This window comes from Curcuma longa, chromosome 18 (genome assembly GCF_044706935.1).
Source record: "Curcuma longa cultivar G26 ecotype Majalengka, Jawa Barat chromosome 18, ITB_CL_G26_1.1, whole genome shotgun sequence".
Taxonomy (NCBI): domain Eukaryota; kingdom Viridiplantae; phylum Streptophyta; class Magnoliopsida; order Zingiberales; family Zingiberaceae; genus Curcuma; species Curcuma longa.
The window spans coordinates 4,194,632-4,217,667 of record NC_133878.1 but is presented as its reverse complement, the minus strand read 5'-3'; the positions used below and the strand labels follow the sequence as shown (position 1 = coordinate 4,217,667).

Sequence of the window (23,036 nt, the reverse complement as noted above, 5' to 3'; positions counted from 1 at the left end):
ATATTGGGCATTTAGGTTGGCCGCTACGTGTGCTTCCCGAAGGATATTGGGCATTTAAGTTGGCCGCTACGTGTGCTTCCCGATTTACCTTGGTGGCCGGTGAAAAACTTTCGTGGGATCGGACTGGTCACCCTAGGGGATTGAGTCAATACGACTAACTGGGATTAACATTTTTAAGTAGTTGAGACATTCTGTCAAAATGTAAAATGGGTCTCTTATGAGAGCGAACTATAACACTTTAATTTGACAGAAGTAATGAATGTGATCCTGACGACAAAAACTAAAATGCCAATGTTAAACACAGGAAGATGGTAATACAGGTGAGTAAAAGATCAAATGGAGCATATTATTAAATCATATTGAAATCAATACAGAACTTTTTCAAAGAAATATGAACACACTTCCACCTATTAAACAACATTGTTTTTATAAATGTATGGTACCACTTCTTCATTGTTCATACATGAATATAGAATTTTTGAAGTCTCTTTTTGTGCTATTTCCTCTAAACATATTTAGAAAAATTAAAATTAACTGCAGCAATTTATGACAAGTTGCAAATTATGCCACTCTTTCTTTCAATCAATCTGGGATACAAAAGTATTGCCTCATCCACATCGGAGTTCCAGATAGATCCAACTTTTCAACACAGTGAATTGAATAATAGTTGGCATGGTTGAGAGCGCCTACCTACATCTTATTTTCATTCCTTCTGTCACCCAATCCATCTTTTTGATCCAATTAGTTCCTCATTCTACACCAGCCGAAATGTATGACCCATGGTCGTGTTTAATAACCTAGCAAGTAGATGAAATTCCAGCTTTCAGTTACTAGAAGACATGGCTTCTTCGATTCTCCTAATAATAACCCCAAGGCTGTGGCCATTTTCCAAAGCTTTAACTGCAGCTTTGTGTGCATTTTTATGCTGCTTTAGAAGATTGTATGATTGCATTACTGACCATCGTGCTCGATTTGACATCTGCAAGGATGAAGAGAATTAGTAATCTTATGTTAGTGAGATATATTGAAAATGCCAGAGCAACACCTCCGAGACGCTCAGTGGAGGTCGAAGGAGAACACATAAACTCCTGAACAAGTTCTCATCGTTTTCTCCACCTTCAGCCTCTCCATAAACAAGAGCTTCTGCTGCAATTCCAGCAAAAAGTACCATACAATACCTAACATTTGATTGCACATTGACAAAATGCTAAGGAATGCCGAATCTCATCACAGCAGCAAAAACTTCAATGAAACATTGACTCTACATTCAGTAAATTTCGAACGATTGTAATCACCAAAATTTACCTATCAAATGCAGTGCTACTAAGGCGACCCTCTGCATGCTCATTGTCCAGCTTTTCATCCCAAAATTGAGTCCCTGCCTAATGAAAAATATCTTCATATTCTTTTTAAAATTGACTCAACTATTTAATAGCAAGCAAGGATTGACAAGAAGTACAAATGGTGTTGCAAGTTGGTATTTTCACAGTTAATGCAGTTTGTAATTTCAACTATCAGAGAAAATAACAAATCCCAATTTGACATGTACCATAACTGAAGAACAAATCCAATTAATTATGTATAGACAATTTTTTATTAACAAAAAACATGAATAATTTGATTGAATAAGATACTTGCTATGCACAGACAGGCAGGAACAATAGCTTGCATTGGAAATCAAGGATAAAGTTGGCTAAGGCATGGAGTTAGTTGGGTCCATATTCTAAAAACTTGACAACATAATGTTACAAGGAAGGTCACCTGTCCCTGAATACCCATTTGCATGGCAATAATTGGGTCTAAAATGACCCCTCGAATAGGGCAACCCATGAGGTATGCTGTAAGACAAGGTGAAGTTATTGGACTATATTAAAATAAACATGTCTGACAATTAAATATGAACATCACCAGTAAGTAGATGTCCCGCTTCATGAACAAGCACTCTACGCTTGTAAGGTGGCCAAAAACATTGGACTTGAGCAAAGGCACTACCACCAAGAAAAATTGCATCCAGCATCCCTAAAACCAGTATTGCGGCTAAGTTGGGCCTTATGTCTATGCCCTTGGAAAGCAGTAAAGAAAAACCTCCAAAGCATCCAACCAACAAAAGCCTGGAGCTTCCAGAAAGGCCCCATTTTTGGGGGGCAAGCTTAGAAGCTGAAAATATAATAAATGAGCTTGTAACCCTTAATTAAGAAACAGAATTCAGAAAAACATTAAAAGGTTAAAATGTTTTAGAAGCCTAATGGGCAAAGAAAAATCAAGAAAACAAAGATACTATATAAACATTCAACCTTCCAATCCAGTTGATTCTGTCAGAACAGTTGGTGTCACTTCCCTTGGTCCCTCCAAAACTGAAAAGACAGGAAAAATAGTACATGGATGAAAATAAAAAAAAGGGCAAAGAAGTAGTGGATAAGCAAGGAGTATGGTGGGAACAATTTATCACATTACTAAAGCAAAAGCATTTGCACTAACGTCCTACACTTTAATAAACAATTTAAGACCAGCCACCACTTCTTTACATTGGGTGGGATAGACAGTAAATAACTAGCATATGCCTACTCCAAAGATGAATACACGTCTACTCTCACAAGACAGTCGAATCAATGAGTGAACTCTCACAAGTACAAGAAAAGTTTAAATAACTGATAATATTGTTTTGGAAAAGCCTATCCAATCTCAGGAATACAAGACAATACTTTGAACTCCAAGTGATCAATACATGTTATAATTGTAGGAAGTATGGACCAAGTTTTTCAACTATTTGTTAAAATCAAAGAACACTATAACAATTCTTAAGAATGCTTTCGCTAGCACAATATTTGTATATATTACTGAGTTGAGAAATGTTATTCAAGACATCCATCCTGTCTGAGTATGTTGTTTCTGCTGTAATTGTTCCAACCTTGAATGAGTAAGGCAAAGCAATAATCCTGTTCTATCTGTTCAATGAATTTAACATATTCTTCTTTTCTCTTTTGCTCATCCATTGATGTTTCATCTATGTGCCACCATTTCATCATCAGGCTTTATTCATGTTGTATAAAGGATGGCTAATTGCATTTACACCAGCTAACTGCCTGATATTGCAGCACATCAAGGAAATGTTTGCAAGTATTTCCGCAGATAGCTTCTCCTAGATTAGATGGCCAAACAACAATAGTTTTCCAAGTATTCTCATATTGTTTCCCCGCCACTGGAACTTAAATGTGTAAAATGGATGATTACTTATATCTGTGTCAATCATAGATGGAATCATGTGAAAATGATGAATAATACATGGATCAACATAAGTGTCGCCCAAATTAGACTGGAAGTACCCAACACATTTTCATGAAATAAAATAAAAAAAGATGATTTAGACTGTAAGTGAATACAAAATGACTCACAGATTACCTCACCAGGATTGCATGTCGTAGTGACTGAACAAGAAAAATCCAAGGAACAAAGACTTATTTCTCTATTCTTAATGCATCAAAACACAATGTTCTCTGTAACAAACTATGCCTGATATGATCATGCAACAAGGATTATAACTCATGAGTACATTAGAGACAAGCATTCTGCCGATACAATTAGCAATGAAAGCTTTGATATTTCTCTAACTATAATGGCCTTGTGATATTGTTTATGGATGCACAACCTTCACGATAGACTAAAAGCTAAAGAAAGAAAAAGAAAAGCATAGAATCTTTACGGCGTACCAATGTTCCCAAATTTGCCGAAGTTGGGCAAGAAGCCCCGATCCTGGAGGAAGGCGTAGGCGCTTCCGACAAGCCGCATGTCATCGGCGTTCAAGCAGGCGTCCAGAACCTCCCAGTCCCTCTCCGGCCTCGAGTAATCGGGGGGCGCATACGCAACCGAAACAACCGAAGAATCCTCCGGTGGTCGAATGGGATCCGTCGCCGCCTCGGATTTCAAGTACCGGAGTGCACGAGCGAGGTCCTTCTCCCGCAAGGCCTCCTCGTACTCACTCCACTCCTTGAGGGCTCTGATCGGGAACACTGTGAGATGCCTTCGGGAGACAGAGGAGGGTCTCTGAATCGTAAGTCCGGCAGCGGAAAGAGCGAAGGGGGAGTGAAGCGGCGACCACGGGAGAAGAGGGGAGGGAAAGGGAGGCGCAGACGCCATGGACGACGAAAGAGGGATTTTTGTTGTTGTTGTTGTTGTTGTTGTTGTTGTTGTTGTGATCGTGTTCGATCCAATTAATGGACCACGAAAACGAAAGTGTTCGCACATCGAACGGTGACGATTGAAGCATCGGACTGTCAACGAAGGATTACAAGAGTTGCTCATTTTTTATTTTTATCAGGATAAATTTCATTTCACCACTACATTTTACCTATTTTTAAAAAGCACCCCAGACTTCTATGACTATCAAAATGCCTCCCTTGAGTTAAAAAGTCTTGTCATTTTGTCCTAACTTTAACTTTATGGCATAATGACATTATTATTGAAAAATTAGTCCTTTTATGGTCGTGTTCGATTATAATATTTTTGATATTTGATCATTATTTTAAGTTAAATGTGTGTATTTGTGTGATTGCTTATAAGTGCATTAGATTATTTATACTGATTTAGAAGATTGTTGGAAAGCTTAATCAAGCTTGATATGTAATCAAGAGGGAGCGCGAAGTTTTGTGGAGATGTGTAGTGCTCTTCCTCGATGATTCATCAAATTTAAGGAGCAATGGATCAACTCGAAGACTTATATGTCGATGTATCGATAGTGATATGAGTGAGGTAAAAGATGTGATTCTTGTAGGACGAAGGTCAAGAGTCAGATGATGGTCAAAGTCCGAGTCTAGGTGTCAAGACGAGTTAACATAAATCCGACTCCACTATGGTGGGTTAACTGGCTCCTCAGACTTAGACCATGACTAGGGAGTCGATTGGGCTCGGTCTTGGCTCACCCCATTAGGCCACATCGAGTCTTGGTCACACCAAGCATCTCGTCTCGGCCAACCTCATCTCGACCACACCATTCGTCTCATCTGTTAGATTTGAGAGGTGTCCTAAGGCAATCACCTTACGGTTATACTATTTATTAGATAAATAGTAATTCATTATTTAAGTGTACATTTTCTATGTATTTGTTTGAATCTTAAACTGAATTACTGAATGTTTGTAATACGATTCATAGCATGAGAAAATTTATGATTGGATCACAACAAGTGAGTATCTCAACATGTGCAATTATGAATGTATTAAAATTATCTCTAGTCGAGGAATTGATGAACATGGACATCATCGATTTTATCAAGACTAACACGTTTTAAACTCCTTGATTAGCCAAGCAGCTGATCTCGCTGGCTGGAGATAATGGATGATGACAGTTAAACGTGGATGCTAGTTAAAGGTAACTAGTTCATTGGAGTGACCTGCCTTGAAACTTCATATGGTTCTATACATATATCAATGAAGATCTCAGTGCAGTTTAAGTACGAATTTCCTTTGACTTACGGTATTCAAGTCACCTTAGTCATGGAGGCTTATACTTTGACATCATAAGCAAACATCTTCGAGGAGGTGTGGACCCAAGATGATTAGGTATAAGTCGATACCCAAAGGTGTTTGAATAGCCCACAGAGGATTCACCGCTCCTTGAAAAAGGAGGCATATACCCTACGGTCACTAGTCAGGATTGTTACTAAAAGTCTTTGACCAAAGCATTATATGGCAAGAGTATGATACTCTTGGATACATGTACAAGTAACTTGAATCCATAGGACAAGAAAGCTAGCTTGGGCTAGATGTGACGTATGTTAGATTTGAAGGATGTCTTAAGGTAATCGCCTTACGGTTATACTATTTATTGGATAAATAGTAATTCACTATTTGAGTGTACATTCTCTATGTGTTTGATTGGATCTTAAACTCAAATACTGAATGTCCGCAATACGATTCATAGTATGAGAGAATTTGTGATTGGATCATAACTAGTGAGCATCTCTACATGTGCAATTATGAATGTATTAAAATTATCCCTAGTCGAGGAATTGATGAGCACGGATGTCATCAATTCTATCGAGACTAGCACGTTTTGACTCCTTGGTTAACTAAGCAGCCGATCTCACTGCTAGGGACATTAGATGTTGAGAGTTAAATGTGGATGCTAGTTAAAGGTAACCAGTTCATTGGAGTGACCTGCCTTGAGACTTTATATGGTTCGATATAAATGTCAATGACGATCTCAATGCAGCTTAATTGCGAGTTTCCTTTGACTTGCGGTATTCAAGTCATCTTGGTCATGGAGGCTTATACTTTGACATCTTAAGCAAATATCTCTGAAAAGGTATGGACCCAGAATGATTGGGTATAAGTTGAAATGCCCGAAGGTGTTTGAATAGTCTACAGAGGATTCACCGCTCCTTGGAAAAGGAGACGTATACCTTACGACCGCTTGTCAGGATTGTTACTAAAAGTCTTTAACCAAAGTATTACATGTCAAGAGTATGATACTCTTGGACACATATACAAGTAACTTGAATCCACAAGATAAGAAAGCAACTTGGACTAGGTGTGACATAGTCAGCCTAGTGGGGATCGACACATAGACCATGTCCTGAACCAAGTGGGTATAAGACGGTGAAAGGAACGAGACACGATTCATTGGAGCTGCTGAAAGGTTTAGAAATGTTCTGGAATCAATTGTTGATTTTCTGATCAATTGGAAATCATGATGTACTACTAGGTGAAACTCATGATCATTCTGTAATTAATAGTTAATTACGGACGACCAACATAACCGGGAACCTATTGGATCACACGCACTACAAGTTCTCTAAAGGACTTAAAATGAGTTTAAGAATTAGATTCTCAGAACGAGAGAAATAAAGTCTGGTTAGACTAGACAAATGGCATTATGATGGAATTCATCTTACAAAGACGAAATGAACGAAGCTAATTTTGTTCAAATCAGAGGCTGTTTGGTTAGCGAACCAAATGATTCAATTTTGAACCAAAATTGAACCAACTTGATTTGGTTTATAATGGAAGATGTTTTTTGGCAAAACGAAAGAGATGAAGAGCTGCATCTTGTGAAGACGAAACAAACAAAACTGGTTTGGGTCAAATTAGAGTTCGTTTGGTTAGTGAATCAAACAATTTAGTTTTGAACACCATTTGCTACAGTAAACCCTAAATGAACCAAGTCCGGTTCAGTTCGCTACAGTGTTGAACCCGGTTTAGGGTTTCTTGGTTTTTCAATTTTCTCCACCCAACGCGCCGCACTATTGTGATTTCTTCTTCGCAATAAAAGGTGGGATCGCGGAAGGGGAAAACGCTGATCCTCTTCCCAAGCTGACGCCCCCTGCTCCTCTTCTGCCCGCTGCTTCTCGTTTCCTGTCAGTGCGAGAGGGACTTCACGATCGCCGGTGAGGATTGAGCAAAGGAAGGCGTATGAGACACCGGCCGCAACGAGGGGATTGGGTGCGACTGCTTCGTTGGTGTCTTCGTCGGCTGCATCGCCAGATCGATTACTTCTGTTAGCCATCCGTCGGAGGAGGAGATGGAAGCCCTCTTCTCCGTGGTTGTTGCTTCTCCTGCCACGCGCGCACGAGATCGCTGCCTGATGCCACTATTTGTGCATCTGCCAGAGAGGAAGAGGGCGAAAGGAACCCTAACTTGGTTGCGTGTGTGATGGTGAGAAGAAGCCGGAAACCCTAGTTTCCCTTGCTATTCCTCTATTCTGTTTGCTCTATTCTATGTTCTGCCACCACCGGACCACTGCCAGGCCACTGCTAGAACGCCGCTGGAGACGCTGCCGGAGAGGAGACGTTGTTCTTACGTTGCCGGTTCTACTACCGGATTGTTTACCTGAGCAGAGCTGCCGCCGCCTAAATATCAGAATTTGGATCAGATTGTATTAGGGTTTTACCGTCGAAATTCATTGTTCGATCGTCGAAAATTGTTTCCAGCCATCGAATAGGTTTTTTGATCGTTGCCAATCAATCCCGATCGTCCAACGACCATTTGTCATTCTCGCGGAAGCTTGTGAAGCTCCCGAAGAATTATTCCATCGATACCAGAAAGGGTTTCCAGTTGTTTATCCTAATTTAGCGGTCAAAGGTTGACCATCAAAAACTATACCGCAAATACGATTCTCGATGATAGTTAGAAAGCCCCAGAATGATCGTGACAAACGTTATTGCGTGGTTTCCTGAATAAGGCTTCTCTCAACTCAATCGTTATCGATCATCGACTAGTACTGAAGACGATGATATGACTCGTGACTTCCGAAGCCATCCAGACGAGAGCTTGGCGTGGATCACCAGTAGAGGACAGGACATCGACAAGGACCACTCGATTGATACTAAATCCGCCCAACGTTATCATCTGCGAGGTACGCGTTTAGAATAATTTATTATTCTAAAAATTTTAATTTTCTGCCATGCCTTGTACATGTTATTTCCTGCTTTGCATGCGTGTGTTGTGTAACAATTAGTCTTAATTATTTATTTATTTCTGCTTCGCACATTTGTGAAACGTGTAAACATGCGCATTACACCGGGACGACCTCAACAGTGGTATCAGAGCTTGATAATGCAAGGCCTACGCATAAAATAGTTTTACGTGTAGTAGTTAGTCGTAAACCTAATATAGGAAATTTTATGAATTTAATTTAGAATTTCTAATTATAAAAATTTTTAATTGGTTAGAAAATTTCGTATTAGGAAATTTATTTCCTAATTAATTAGATTTTCTTAATTATAATTTTATTTCCTAAAAAGAAAATATTAAGATTTAATTTAGAATTTTTAATTATAGAATTTTTTAATTTGTTAGAAAATTTGGATTATAAAATTTATTTCCTAATTAATTAGATCTTTTTAATTAAATATTATATTTTTAAAAATAAAATATGTGATTAGATATGGAAATTTATTTCCTAATTTAATTAAAAAATTCTGATTTATGAAATCAGATTCTTTACCATATTTTATTAAATAAGATTTACGATAATTATGGCTAAAAATAGTCATAATTAGTTGCATTAATTATAACATGTCATGTCATTTACCATGATTAGCTGCATTAATTATGTCATGTCATCTATTGTCATGTCATGTAGATAATTTAATTGTTTGCATGAAATGAGGATGAGACTTGAAAATCCTTTATAAATAATTAAAGCTAATACCTTCTGCTAATATGGTTAGAATCGGAGTTTAATTTCTTATTTGGGTTGTTGGACTCTCTCCAAGCCCGACTTAAAATTAAACATGTTAGAACCATCAAGAAATATGATCTCACGATTAGCGGGCTGACTTTAACTTGAAGCGTTGATTTGTTGGACTCTCTCCAAGGTCAATGCGGATAGAGATGAAGTTGGGTGTTATACATATGATGTATACGTATTAATGTGTTAACAACCCGATGTTTATGCGAACATTCAATTAGTTGATAGCATAATGTGATAGTTATGTATACGTGATACATATCTGTATATGATACCTACTATTGTAGCTAAGAATGACTTGTTGGACTCTCTCCAAGGTTATTCTTATCTACAAATGGATATCAACTCATTTGAAGAATACTTACAATCTTCCGAATTCAAAGTAAGGGCTTTTGAATTCGTAAAATGAATGAGATTAATTAATGTATGTAAATACATTGTAAATCATCTATCTTATTTACTCGATTGTATTTCTAAATTTAATTGATTACGCATGTTGTCTTTTATTGCGCATAATTTAGGATACCAACAATTTGATTGACCCTAAACTTTAGAACGTATAGGAATTTGAGAATTGTTCTCAAAATCTGAAATTGTAAACTTTATCTTGAGTCCGTAAAAGGAAAGTAGGCATGTGATGCCTCTTCCGCTTGATGTATTTTCGTAAATGAATGTCATACTATTTTCTCGTCCACTCGGATATTAGATACTGAGTGAGACTCTTATATATGTGATAATATAGAGCCTAAGAAACAGTAAAAGACTTGTTTAAAAATTATTACTATGTTTGTTTTTAATAAAGAGTATCCTTTCTATTTCTTATTTAAATAGAAAAGGGTCCTATTTGATTTTAGGCAACAATTGTTGTTACCTAATTTGGAATGAAGTTCTTTATGAGATCAGAATATTTAGTAATAGTATCTACGTGTTAGATATTTCCAACGAGACATTCAATATCGAAACAAACAACAAGCGTGCTTGATAATATAATCAATTTACCTCCTACTTGCGGAATTATCGTCTTGACCATATAAGTAGAAAACGTATGATCAAACTCTAAAGGGTTGGCAGTTTGGAATCATTTGAATTATATTTATTTGATACATACAAATTATGCTTTAAGGACAAGATGATTAAATCACCTTTTACCGGAAAGGGTGAACTAGTGGGAGAGTTACTTGGCCTTACGCATACTGATGTGTCTGGTCCAATGTTAACTTAAACACGAGGAGGTTATGACTACTTCATTACCCTTTTATCGATGATCGTTCATGATTGGGGTATTTGTATTTATTGAAGTACAAATCTGAGGTCTTTGAATGGTTCAAAAAAATTCAGAATTGAAGTAGAGAAATAGCTTGACAAGAGTATTAGAACACATCGATCCGATCGAAGTGGTGAATACTTAAGTCAAGGGTTTCAGGATTATCTAAAAGACAATGGAATATTGTTGGACATGGTGAGGTTAAAGATAAATAATGCAATTCTTCCTAGAATATTCTAGGCAACGCACTTGAGACAACTATTTACTTGTTAAACAAAGTATCTACCAAGGTAGTGTTTGCTACTCCATACGAGATATGGAAGAGTAAAACCTCACTTATCTTACTTGAAGATATGAGGTTGTCCTATTTATGTGAAGAGGACTATATCAGATAAGCAAGTAGCTAAATCTAATAAATGTCAACAAAAGCCAAGACTGGGCCGTGCTTGCAAGGCACGACCATGCTGTTGGGATTGGTGCGTTCACTAGAGGGGGGTGAATAGCGATTCTTCAAAAGTCTCTGCGAAAATGTTAGCGGAAGCAAAATAAATAATAGAAAAAGAGAGCAATCGCTAACCCGGTTGTTTACTTGGTATCTACCTCTTACGAGATGACTAATCCAAGGATCCACACACACACCGACGACCTTTTCACTATGAAACCCTCCTTCTCGAAGCACGCTTCGAAGGTAGAGAAAACCCTCACAATCTGATCTCTTCCTTTCACAAGATTAATTAGTGAAGCAAGGAGGAAGAGACTTGCTTTACAAAATCAGAGAATTGCCAGAGAAAAATGATCAGAAAGAAGATGCTTTTCTTCTGCGTCGTTTGCTATTTTTATATTTTTTCGTACACCAGTCGACTGCTCCATGGGTCAGTCGACTGATGGTCTTCAACGGCTATTTGATCTACATTTAATTAGCCAGATTTTGCCTCAACGGTCACCTAGTAGTTGACTGCACCATGAGCAGTCGACTGCTCCACTCGACTGATTTTTGTGTGACTTCGGTGTGTGCTTCTGATCGACCAGCAGTCGACTGCTGATGAGCTAGGGTTTTATGCATTTTTAATCGATTCAATTTTGGGTTTTTACATGAAAATAAATTGCAAAATGAATCAATTTGATCTTAATTATCATTTATGGCATAATCTGAGGCTTGATTCTAATTTTCATGATTTTATGGTAATTTTTGGCATTAATTTGATTTTTATTGATTTTAGGGTTAAATCGGATCCGACTCAAGCTCAACCGCGGTCAAATCAAGTCAATTCGTCAAATTGATCGAACCAACACGAAGGATATGACTCGGATCGAGCCTGATCAAAATTTCACAATTTTTGGGAAACCCTAAGCTGCCCTAGAGCCTAGATCAAGTCTCAGCCGTTGGATTCAAGATTGGATGGCTCAGATCGATTGATTAATCAGAACTATTTAAACCTCAACTTACCGGATGAACAGTGAGCCGCCCCGACACTGTGCTTCGTCCCGCGACAACGCCTCTTCTGCTGAGGAGCGTACCAAACGGCGAGCTCCCGTCCAAATCTTCTATCTCCGGCGTGCTTCTGGATCCTTGAGGAGGCTGGAACCGGTCCTTTGGGTATAATCGGCAGCTGGAAGCTCGGTGACGGCGAGGGTTTCTCTGCCGCCGGCATTCCTCTGTTTCTTGCGTCTCCGGTGAATTGCTGAACAAACCGAAACCGCGCGTCGACGAGGGGTCCTCCGAAGCTCGCGAAACACGTCCAAGCCTTCAGCAAGTTCATCAGCGCAAGAAGAAGGAGGGAAATTCCAGATTGCAACTGAGAATTTGCCACGTATCGAGTTCTATTGCCTGGGAAAGGGTTTTTCTCCGGTTTACAGAGCTGTGGACGCGTGCAGATAACACCTACAGCTGCATTCCAGTTTCTTAAAGGAATTTCGGAGACTCTAGTGGTTAATGGCGGCTTGTTTGACACCAAACCGAGAAGCACAAAGAAGAGGAAGCGGAGGATGCAGTTTCTGAACATTTCTATTTCTGATTTCCATTACTGTTTCTGAAATTCGATTTTTCCAGTTTGTGTTGATCTTCAATGCTTGAATTTTTGCTAGATGATGATACTTAGCTGTTGTTTGATGATAGATTGGTGCTAGAGATCTTTTAAGCTTAGTTTGAAGCTTTTTCTTTATCTTGAACATGTCTGAACTTCTGATATTGCTACTGTTCGTGCCAATTCGTGCCACCACTGTTGCTTATCAGCACAATCCAGTTTCAAACTGTTTAAACACTTTGAATGCAAGTTTTGGTGAATTCACAATGTTAGTGTGGTTTAATCTGGTTTGTAGTTAATTTCAGTAGATCAATTCCTTTAGTTAAACTCCTTAATTTCTGAAATTCTGAAATCCTGAAACTTGCACTGTTCCGTATCAGAACAGTGCATGTATCAGCTTCTTTAGGTCTGATAGGTTAAGTTCTTGTAGCTGTTGTTAAGTGAATTAGGACAGATAAAGTGCAAGTTGGGGTTGTTACTTGAACATCAATTTGTCACACTAGTCTAGAATTGTTTCTTCCCTTTGTCCCTCTAGTTACATTTCATGTTCCTTGTTGTTTCGCATTTTGCACTAGAATTCTAGGTCTTTTACTGATTTTGAGTTCTATTTGTTTGAGAAAACCAAAACCCCAGTTTTATTCGGAAAACCCCAAAAATACGACATCGAAAGCTCAAATCACGCAATTGTCTACTAGTTCCTTGGAAAAATACGACTCGAGGCCCCTATACTTCATTTATTTGCATTTATCGTGGGTTTTCGATAAAATCTATAAATTCTAATTTGAAGCCCTATCGTGACACCTAGTTAGGGCTTTTTCAGACACCACAGATGCTGTTTTTTCTTTTCTTTCTTGGATTTTGGAACAAAGATAAACTCTTCCTCTTTCTTCTTGAATTGTATTCCCTTCATTATGGAGTAGATCTCTTAGATTCTAGGATGTAGGAGGAATTGAGATGTAATGGATGATTGTATTCGATGGATTTGTTATTTACTATCTTCTATGACAGGCTTATACTTTGTTATATGAAATTGTGTCTTGTGCGTATTTGGTGATATTTTGAAGGTTTGATTTCATATGGATGAGAGTGAATTACGATTTATAGGAAATCTTAGGATCGTATGACCGGGGTGCCTTGTGACAGGAGGTGAACCTTTTTAACCAGACTTTCCGAGGAGATTCTTAAACTATAATAAATTTTCATGAGGGATAACTAACGGTTATTGATTACTACGAAGAGGTCCTTAATTGGGTACTCGGTGATAGAGGGTAGGATACCAGTAGTATTACTAGAGTGCTCGGTGACAGTGGGAGAGCTATAGAACCGGGCTATCTAGGTATCATCTCAAACTAGTGATTATAACATTAAAGGATCATGATTTAATTCTGATAAAGCCTGACAAGGTCTAATTGGGTAGCTTGGTTAGAATCCCTACATTGATATAAACATTGAGAAATAGCAAAATGTTCATGATACTATCAGCCATAATCTCAAGGAATTCAAAATCCTAGGATTGTTTCCCATACCTACCATATAGTTGATTCTCTTTCGTTCGAGGATTAGGTCCTTAAGTTCTCCTTCTTAATTTCTCGCTCCAAAACCAAAACTCATTCGTTCGCAACTCTTTTTGTGCTAGTCTAGTGATTAATTCCACATTCTTTGTGGTTTGATATCTTTTATTACTTGACGACAACCGTACTCTTGCGGGAGCCTATCAAGTTTTTAGCGCCGTTGCCATGGACCGTGTGTTATTTTTCATTAGACTTTTACATTTAGAGTTTTTTCCACCACATTCTTTCTTCCTTTCATTCACTTTTATTTCTTTACTTCTTTGGTATAATTTTTTATAGATTGTTTTTCTGGAAGCATAATAATATTTTCTTTTGGTGTGCATGCGTAGGTCCAAACAAGCGGAGTTTCCTTTCGATCCGGAAATCGAAGGAACCTTGCGAAGGAGGCTTCAATTTCAGAGGTTGGGCACACAAGAACATACACCGGAAATGATGGCTAACAAACCTTTGAAAGACTATGCTGCAGCCTATGTGAGAGGAGTGTCATCCAACATCGCCCGTTCAACCATAGAAGCAAATAATTTCGAGATCAAGCCTGCATTTATCTCCATGATCTAGCAGAATCAATTTGTGGGCAGACCGAACGAGGATCCCAACCTACATTTGGAAAACTTTTTAGATAATTACAGCACCATGAGAATTAACGGGGTTGGTTTGGATACAGTCAGACTCGTGCTATTCAAATTCTCACTCAGAGATAGGGCAAGATCTTGGCTTGCCTCTCTTCCACCGAACAACATCACTACTTGGGAATAATGCGAACAAGTTTTTCTCAACAAATTCTATCCCCCCGAGTAAGACAGCCCACATGCACAACATGATTTTAAGCTTCACACAATTGGATTGTGAATCTTTATTTGAAGCTTGGGACTAATTCAAAGGGATATTGAGACAGTGCCCACACCATAGATTGAAAAAATGGCTTGTCCTTCACACATTTTACTATGGGATCAACTATTAAATGAAGGTATATTTGGATTCAACTGCGGGAGGGGCCTTAATGAACAAGAGCTTGGAGGAAGCCAAAGACATAATTGAGAGTGTGGCCCTCAACCATCACCAATGAGCTACCGAGAGAGGTAATCATGCAAAAACTCTTGGAAAGTACGAGGTGGACACTCTTACTCTTTTAACTGCACAGGTGGATGCACTCAACAAGAGATTTAATAATATGAATGTCAACAAGGTTAATGTGGTATCTACATCATGTGAACTTTGTGGATATTCAAGTCATACAAAGGAGATGTGCCAAGTAGGATTATTTCAAGCGCAGCTCACTTAATTTGAACAATGTGACGCCATTAGTACATTCAATCAAAGAAACACCTCGTACTCAAATACATAGAATCTAAGTAGGAGGAATCACCCAAACATCTCTTATCGTAACAACCAAGGGTCGTCGTATTAATCTGCGCCGAAGCAAAATGAAGAGATGTCAAACACCAGAAAATTCTGAAGATGTTGAAGGAGCAAAGGATAGAGAGCCGACAAATGTTCACTCAACTTCAAGGTGATATGGTAAAGATCATTGAAAAATTAGATGACCATAACAAGAAGTTGAAGATGCAAGAAACGTAAATGGCATAGCTAAGTTCTTCTCTTTCATCAAGGCAAGTGGGTGTACTTCCAGGAAAGCCGGACTTCAACCCTATGGAGCACTGCAATGCTATCGAGCTAAGGAGCGGACGGATCTTGAAAGGCAAGGAACCTCAAGAGACTGCTCCTTTGGAGGATATTTCATGCACGATAGCCGCCAAGCAACCTCCTTCCTCTACACCGATTGTTGAAGACAAATTGGAAGAAGTTGAGACTGCTACACCCGCAGAGGAAACATCAAAGAAAATTTTAGTGGGCAACATACCTTTCCCCTAGAGGCTCATGTACAAACAAAAAGATGCTTAATTCGAGAAGTTATACAATCTAGTCAAAGACATCACTTTGGACATTCCATTTCTCGACGCTCTTGTCGAGATGCCTCAATTACCAAATTTATCAAGGGGATAATGTCAACCAAAAAGATAACAGAGGTCAAGCATACTGTAGCTCTAATGAAGGAAGTCAGCGCAATAATTCTCAACAACAAACCTCCCCCCAAACTTAAGGATCCAGGAAGCTTTACCATCCCGTGCAAAATTGGTATGATGACTATTGGTAGGGCATTCTGTGACTTAGGAGCAAGCGTCAGTATAATCCCCTATACGACAAGTGTAAAATATGGATATACGGATCTCAAACTCACCACTATGGTCATCCAACTAGCAGATCATTCTTGTAGATACCCTATGGGTATAGTGGAGGATGTGCCGGTAGAAGTTGGAGGATTCACTATTCCTACTGACTTCATTGTGCTTGACATGGAAGAGAACCCGTCAATTTCGATTATTTTGGGAAGGTCATTCTTAGCCACCGCAGGGGAAAAAATCGACGTGAAGAATCATAAGCTGTCCTTGGAAGTGGGAAATAAGAAAGTGAATTTTAACATCTCGTTGGATTCAAATGCTTATCTTCCAGAGAAGGAATGTTGCTACAGGTTAGATGATGTCCAACCTAAAAAGAGGTGGGTGTATCAATCTTTTTCTTTACCAACGAAAGAACCCATACCGGCCGGGGTAACAAGGAACCTTTTTGAAAAGAAACAAAGATACAAAGTGCCAGCCAAGGCTCGATTACGAGGCTTCAACTAATAGGTCCTATTCACGTGTGCAAAAAGGGGTCGAGCTAAAGACCTTAAACAAGCGCTTCTTGGGAGGCAACCTAAGGTTTTTTATGTTTTCTTTTTCTTCATTTTTTTATTGTTTTACAAGTTAGTGATAAACTTTTCTATTATTTGTAGGAAATTCTGAAACCACACCTCAAATAAGGCTAGTACGTGTCTATCACGCACGACCGTGCCTCCTTCATAGAACAACACCATGTCGAGGCTGGCATGGTTGTCTCCTCCTGCGATGAATAATTCCTGAGGCCGTGTCTCTTAGACACGGTCGTGTCTGCTTCACAGCGCCACTCTTGCTCGAAGCCGTGTGCCAACTTGGCACGGGCGTACCTCTTCCACAAATCCACACCTTCAACAAGCCATGCCACCTAGGCACGGGTGTGTCTCGCCCACAGAAAGCCGCCTTTTGTAGGTCATGCCTCTAGGCATGGTTGTGCCTCATCTGCAATAAAATGGCACATGGCTGTGTGTGCCCTAAAACACACATAAACCTCTTATTATCGCCTTAAGTGGTATAGGGAGGTCCGGGTCGTCTCTCTCACAAACTCAATGTTAGGATGTTATATCCTAGACCGTTGATGTGGGGTTCCTATTTATTGACTTATTCCTTCCTATTTACAACTCCATTTATTAAAAAATCAAATCCTATTTCACATACAATACAACAATATTATAAACATTAGAACATGTTCGTTATTCAATTCATGGCCATCACTCAATCAATCATCAAACATACAGTTATTCAACCACTTATTTTATTTACAATAATGGTTAACTTATTACACGAATTTTCCTACAAACTCAACATACAACCTACATCTTCATACAACAAATTCAATATACAACATAAAACATACAAAAAGTATTATACAACTTACCACAAGCATTACACTAGTTATACAACACTTGTTCATACTATACAACCTATACATTCAATTTACAGGTTATACACCATCTAATTTACACATGCTACACTAATCCAACATGCTTGACCAACAACCAAACCCTTTATTAAAACATCAAATTCAATTTACAATGTTTATTGACTATTTACAGAAATCACAGCATATGGATATCCTCAATCAAAGCACACGTGTTCAAACAACCAATTCTCACACAAACTTCATCAACCTAATGCAACAGCTATCAACAATTCCACTGTATTATCCAAAATAGAACCGAACAGAGCTAAATGAGCCAAAACAACAGGGCAATGGAAGTGTAAACACAATCGAATAGGGGGGTTTTGAATTTTATCAGCTACAACTAACCAAAAGAAAAGAACCAAATGAAAACTAGGTTAGGGTTAGATTTCTCCCTCAATCAGCACCGGTACCGACTGTGGATAGGAGAATAGATGCGGATGGTGGTGTTCCTCTCCAAATCGGCACAGAAACAAGGCTTCAGCTTCATTCAATCAATTTCACACCAAAGGAGAGAAGCGGGTCGCACCGGAGGACCCTCACGGCGGAAAAGGAATGGAGAACACATGATCGGGCTTCCTCTTCCTCTACCCTCTGTTCAGCTGCAACCAGCAAACTAGACATCATACAAAAGGAGAGAAATCCCTTACCTTATGTTATCTGGGGAAGGGAAGATGATCGGAACTGAGGAAAGTCTTTCCCCACATTCGAAACCACATCCGTGAGGTCAACACTGATCAGAGCCGGGGGATACAGAAGGGACAGAGACCTCGCTGGAGCAACCACTCACGGCTTGCTCTCTGTTGTGCAAAAGGATCCTCGGTCGCCCGCCACCGGAGTTGACCACTCTCAGCAGCTTTCCGCGACCGAGGGCGAAAGGAAAAACTCCGCTTCTGGAACCACGTCGGCGGAGCTCCTTCGGATCTTCGACATTCGTCGATTGAAGCCGCTGTCGCCTTTGCACTTTGCTGATCTGAGAAGAAAGGATGGTGGCGTCGCGACGACGGAACTCGGTGGCGGCGTCGCGACGAGAAGAGGAGAAGAAGAAGACCTAAAAAATCGCGAGCTCCCTTACCTTCGGTGTTTCTCAGGTTTTTACTGTGCCGCTAGCTAAATTGATCAGCTGCGCCCTAAATCATCAAGCATAAATACAATAAAAATCATGAAAAATAGAGCTTCACCCAAGATAAATATCAGCCCAAGGTCCTGCCTGTCGTAAGGCTAAGTTATCATCGAGCACGGAGCTCGGAGGTCCTGTCTGTCGTAAGGCTAAGTCATCGAGCACCTGTTGTAAGAGCTCGGAGGTCCTGCCTGTCGTAAGGCTAAGTCATCGAGCACGAAGCTCGGAGGTCCTGCCTATCGTAAGGCTAAGTCATCGAGCATGGAGCTCGGAGGTCCTGTTTGTCATAAGGCTAAGTCATCGAGCACAGAGCTCGGAGGTCCTATCTGTCGTAAGGCTAAGTCATCGAGCATGGAGCTCGGAGGTCCAGCCTATCGTAAGGCTAAGTCATCGAGCACAGAGTTCGGAGGTCCTGTCTGTCGTAAGACTAAGTTATCGAGCACGGAGCTCGGAGGTCCTGCCTGTCGTAAGGCTAAGTCATCGATCACGGAGCTCGGAGGTCTGGCCTGTTGTAAGACTAAGTCATCGAGCACGGAGCTCGGAGGTCCGGCCTGTCGTAAGGCTAAGTCATCGAGCACGGAGCTCGGAGGTCCTTCCTGTCGTAAGGCTAAATCATCGAACACGGAGCTCGGAGGGGGGGGCTGAAGCACCTTGTTCTTGTAATAGGGCGAGGCCATCAGTTTAGAGCCGAGTGGGCTTTGAGGTCGAGATTTGTTTATAAAGCTGCAATACATCCATAGATGTTTATTACAAGTAGCAAGCGAACTGCAATCAATGATAAACACAAATTTCAAAATGTAAGAAGGGAATAGGTGCTATCTTTTAAATGCGATATGACCGTAGGTGAGTAGCATGCCAAGGTCTTCGTAGTTCTTTGTCTCTGGGATCAGCCAGATAATAGGATCCTCCCGCAAGCCGGCAGGTAACTCGGTATGGTCCTTCCCATTTAGGTTCAAGCTTTCCCAGCCCTTCCATTGGTGTCTTCCTTTTCCATACGAAGTCGCCCACATGAAACGAGCGAGGTCAGACTCGCCTGTTATACATCTGACCCATACGCCGTCGATAAACATCGAGACGTGTGCTAGTCTTTTCCCTTGTTTCGGTGATGAGGTCAAGCTCGGTCGCTCTGTGGACAACGTTGTCTTCGGCGTCGTCATAGGCTTCCACCCGCACGGACTGACATCCTATTTCAACTGGTACCACTACTTCTCCTCCATAGACAAGATGGAATGGTGTCAGACCCGTGCTATCCCTTGGTGTCGTTCTGTATGCCCAGAGGATATCGGGGAGTTCATCCACCCATGAACCCCCCACGTGGTCCAGCTTTGTCTTTAGTCCTCGGACGAGTTCGCGGTTTACCACCTCGGTCTGTCCGTTACTTTGTGGGTAATAAACCGAGGTGAAAGCTTGTTGGATTTTCAAGCCCTCGCACCATTCTTTTATCTTCTGTCCCTGGAATTGCCTTCCATTATCAGAGACCAACTTTCTTGGGATGCCGAACCGGCACACGATGTTTTGCCATAAGAACTTGAGCACATTCTTCTCCGTGATGTGTGCTAAAGGCTCGACTTCTACCCACTTGGAGAAGTAATCGACGGCTACCAACAGAAACTTCTTCTGCCCTGGCCCAAGTGGGAAAGGTCCCACTATATCCATTCCCCATTGATCAAAAGGGCACGAAACAGAGGAGGTCTTCAAGAGCTCGGTCGGCTGGTGAGACATGGTCTGATGTTTCTGACAGCTTAGACAGGTGCGGACGAGCTGATCCGCATCAGCTTGCATAGTGGGCCAGAAGTAACCGGCGAGGAGTATCTTACGAACCAGAGTTCTTCCCCCAATGTGATTGCCACAACATCCTTGATGTATCTCTCGCATAACATAATCGGCTTCTTCTGGATTGAGACATTTGAGCAAGGGGCGAGAAAAGGCTCGCTTAAATAGCGTTTCTCCAATCATAGTGAATCGAGTGGCTCTTCTTTTGAGAATCCGAGCTTGTTCTGGGTCTTCTGGTAAGATTCCTTGTGTTAAGAAGGAGATGATGGGTGTCTGCCAGTCTTCTGGTCGGGTGGATTGAGGAGCTTGATCTATCTGGGCGATTAATTGCTCTTGCACCATGGGATCGATGGTTTCCCAAGTGGTTAATGCACTGGCTAGCTTGGCCAGCTCGTCGGCTTTGTGGTTATCCGCCCGAGGTATTTTCTGAAGGGTGACTTCTTGAAATTGGGCTTTCAAATTCTCTACCGCTTCAGCGTAACGCTTCAGTCGGTCATTACGTATCTCGAATGTGCCTTTGATTTGTTGATCCACCAATTGCGAATCTGAGTGAACAACAACTCGGGTAGCGCCCACATGCTGGGCTGCTTGCAGACCTGTCAGGAGAGCTTCATACTCAGCTTCGTTGTTAGTGGCCCAAAATTGTAGTTTCACAGCTAAATGCAAGGTTTCTCCTTGAGGGGAACACAGCAAGACCCCTACTCCACTGCCTTTTTTGGTGGCTGACCCATCCACATAGATTTTCCATGTTTTTGATGATTCTCCACCTATAACTTCAGTCAAGAAATCGACCCAGAGCTTGGGCTTTAATGGCGGTCCAAGGCAAATACTGTATGTCATACTCACTCAGCTCGGTGGTCCATTTAATGAGACGTCCAGAGGCATCGGGATTAAGTAACACCCAACCTAAACTGCTGTTCGTTAGCACTGTGATTGGGTGTGCTAAGAAATAAGGACGCAGCTTCCGAGCCATCAGAGTGAGAGCCAGTGCTAGTTTCTCTAAGGAAGTGTAACGAGTTTCTGCATCTTTCAATAAATGGCTGGCAAAATATATCGGACGTTGTACCTGAGCCTCCTGCTTAACCAAGACCGAGCCAAGAGCCTCTTCAGATGCCGATAAGTAAACCCACAAAGGTTCATGGGCGTCGGGTTTGGCCAATATGGGGAGATCGGCCAAGTATCTTTTTAGTTCGGTGAAAGCCTGTTCACATTTTTCATCCCATGAAAATCGAGCCGCCTTCCTCAAGATCTTGAAAAAAGGTAAACTCTTTCCCGCTGAGTGAGAGATGAAGCGGGAAAGAGCTTGTGATGCGTCCCACCAGTCTCTGCACATCTTTGATATTCTGGGGAGAAGTCATGTCCTGGACAGCTCGGACTTTGGCTGGGTTGGCTTCTATTCCTCGCTCTGTAACTATATATCCCAGGAAGCATCCACTTTTTACGCCGAATAAGCATTTGTTAGGATTCAGCTTCAGGCCATACTGTCGGAGCGTAGCGAATGTTTCCTCGATATCTGACAGTGAGCTGGTCAGCTCGGAGAGATTTAATAAGAATGTCATCCACATATACTTCCACGTTGCGCCCGAGCTGTTGCTTGAAAACCCTATCCATCAGCCGCTGATATGTGGCACCAGCATTCTTTAATCCAAAAGGCATGACTGTGTAACAGAAAGTCCCATCAGCAGTAATGAAACTGACTTTATCTTGGTCTTCCTGGGCAAGTGGGATCTGATGATATCCTTGATACGCATCCATCATGCAGATAAGCTCATATCCCGCGGTGGAGTCGACTAACTGATCTATCCTAGGCAGAGGATAGCAATCTTTCGGGCATGCCTTATTGAGATCTCAAAAATCGATGCAAACTCGCCATTTACCACCAGGTTTGGGTACCAAAACTACGTTAGCGAGCCAAGTCGGGAATTATATTTCCTTGATTTGCCCTGCTTTCAGTAACTTGTTGATTTCTTCTCTAATGATCTTGTCTTGGTCAGCTGAGAAGTGCCTCCTCTTTTGTTTGACAGGTCGGACTCCAGGAGTCAGATTGAGCTTATGTTCCATCACTGTTGGGGGTACGCCAACAATCTCTGATGGTGACCAAGCAAAGATATCTCGGTTTTGTGTCAGACAAGTTAGTAGTTGCTCTTGTAACTCTGGCGATAGGTCAGCTGCTATATGAGTGACTTGGTCAGGTTTCTCCGGTACTATTCGTGCTGGTATCTTTTCCTGGTTGGGTCGCGGGAGTGAGGTATCTTGCACCGAGTTCACCTCGGTATTCTGCTTCCTTCTTACTGCCCGAAGATCAGTCTGTACCATATCTATATAGCACTTGCGGGCTATATTCTGATCTCCCCCAACAGACCCGACTTGATCATGTACCGGGAATTTTAATTTCTGGTGATAGGTGGATACCACCGCGCCAAAAGAGCTTAGCACCGGTCGTCCCAAGATAACATTGTAAGCA

At 40.8% G+C, this 23,036-nt stretch overlaps 2 protein-coding genes and 1 non-coding gene across 5 annotated transcripts; all 3 read right to left on the bottom strand.

Annotated features, from left to right (window-relative positions):
- Nucleotides 1–410: 410 nt before the first annotated feature.
- Nucleotides 411–4,151, bottom strand: LOC141812196 (uncharacterized). Of its 3 annotated transcripts, none has more exons than XM_074700227.1 (7): nucleotides 3,708–4,151; nucleotides 2,295–2,354; nucleotides 1,909–2,157; nucleotides 1,762–1,838; nucleotides 1,306–1,382; nucleotides 1,046–1,178; nucleotides 411–979 (listed from the first exon to the last, which is right to left on the bottom strand). In XM_074700227.1, the coding sequence occupies exons 1-7, from the start codon at nucleotides 4,132–4,134 to the stop codon at nucleotides 824–826; spliced, it is 1,179 nt and encodes a 392-aa protein (XP_074556328.1). In that variant the 5' UTR covers nucleotides 4,135–4,151; the 3' UTR covers nucleotides 411–823. The 3 variants fall into 3 exon arrangements, with proteins under 3 accessions (XP_074556328.1, XP_074556329.1, XP_074556331.1); XM_074700230.1 differs by having other exon boundaries at nucleotides 831–979; nucleotides 1,306–1,378; XM_074700228.1 differs by lacking the exon at nucleotides 1,762–1,838 and having other exon boundaries at nucleotides 1,306–1,378.
- A 10,700-nt stretch (nucleotides 4,152–14,851) lies between these two features.
- Nucleotides 14,852–14,955, bottom strand: LOC141812390 (small nucleolar RNA R71). Its single transcript, XR_012600275.1, has one exon. It is a non-coding gene; the product is annotated as a small nucleolar RNA R71 (small nucleolar RNA).
- A 4,867-nt stretch (nucleotides 14,956–19,822) lies between these two features.
- Nucleotides 19,823–21,412, bottom strand: LOC141812118 (uncharacterized). The gene has a single exon (XM_074700159.1). The coding sequence runs from the start codon at nucleotides 21,410–21,412 to the stop codon at nucleotides 19,823–19,825; it is 1,590 nt and encodes a 529-aa protein (XP_074556260.1).
- Between the last annotated feature and the right edge of the window lie 1,624 nt (nucleotides 21,413–23,036).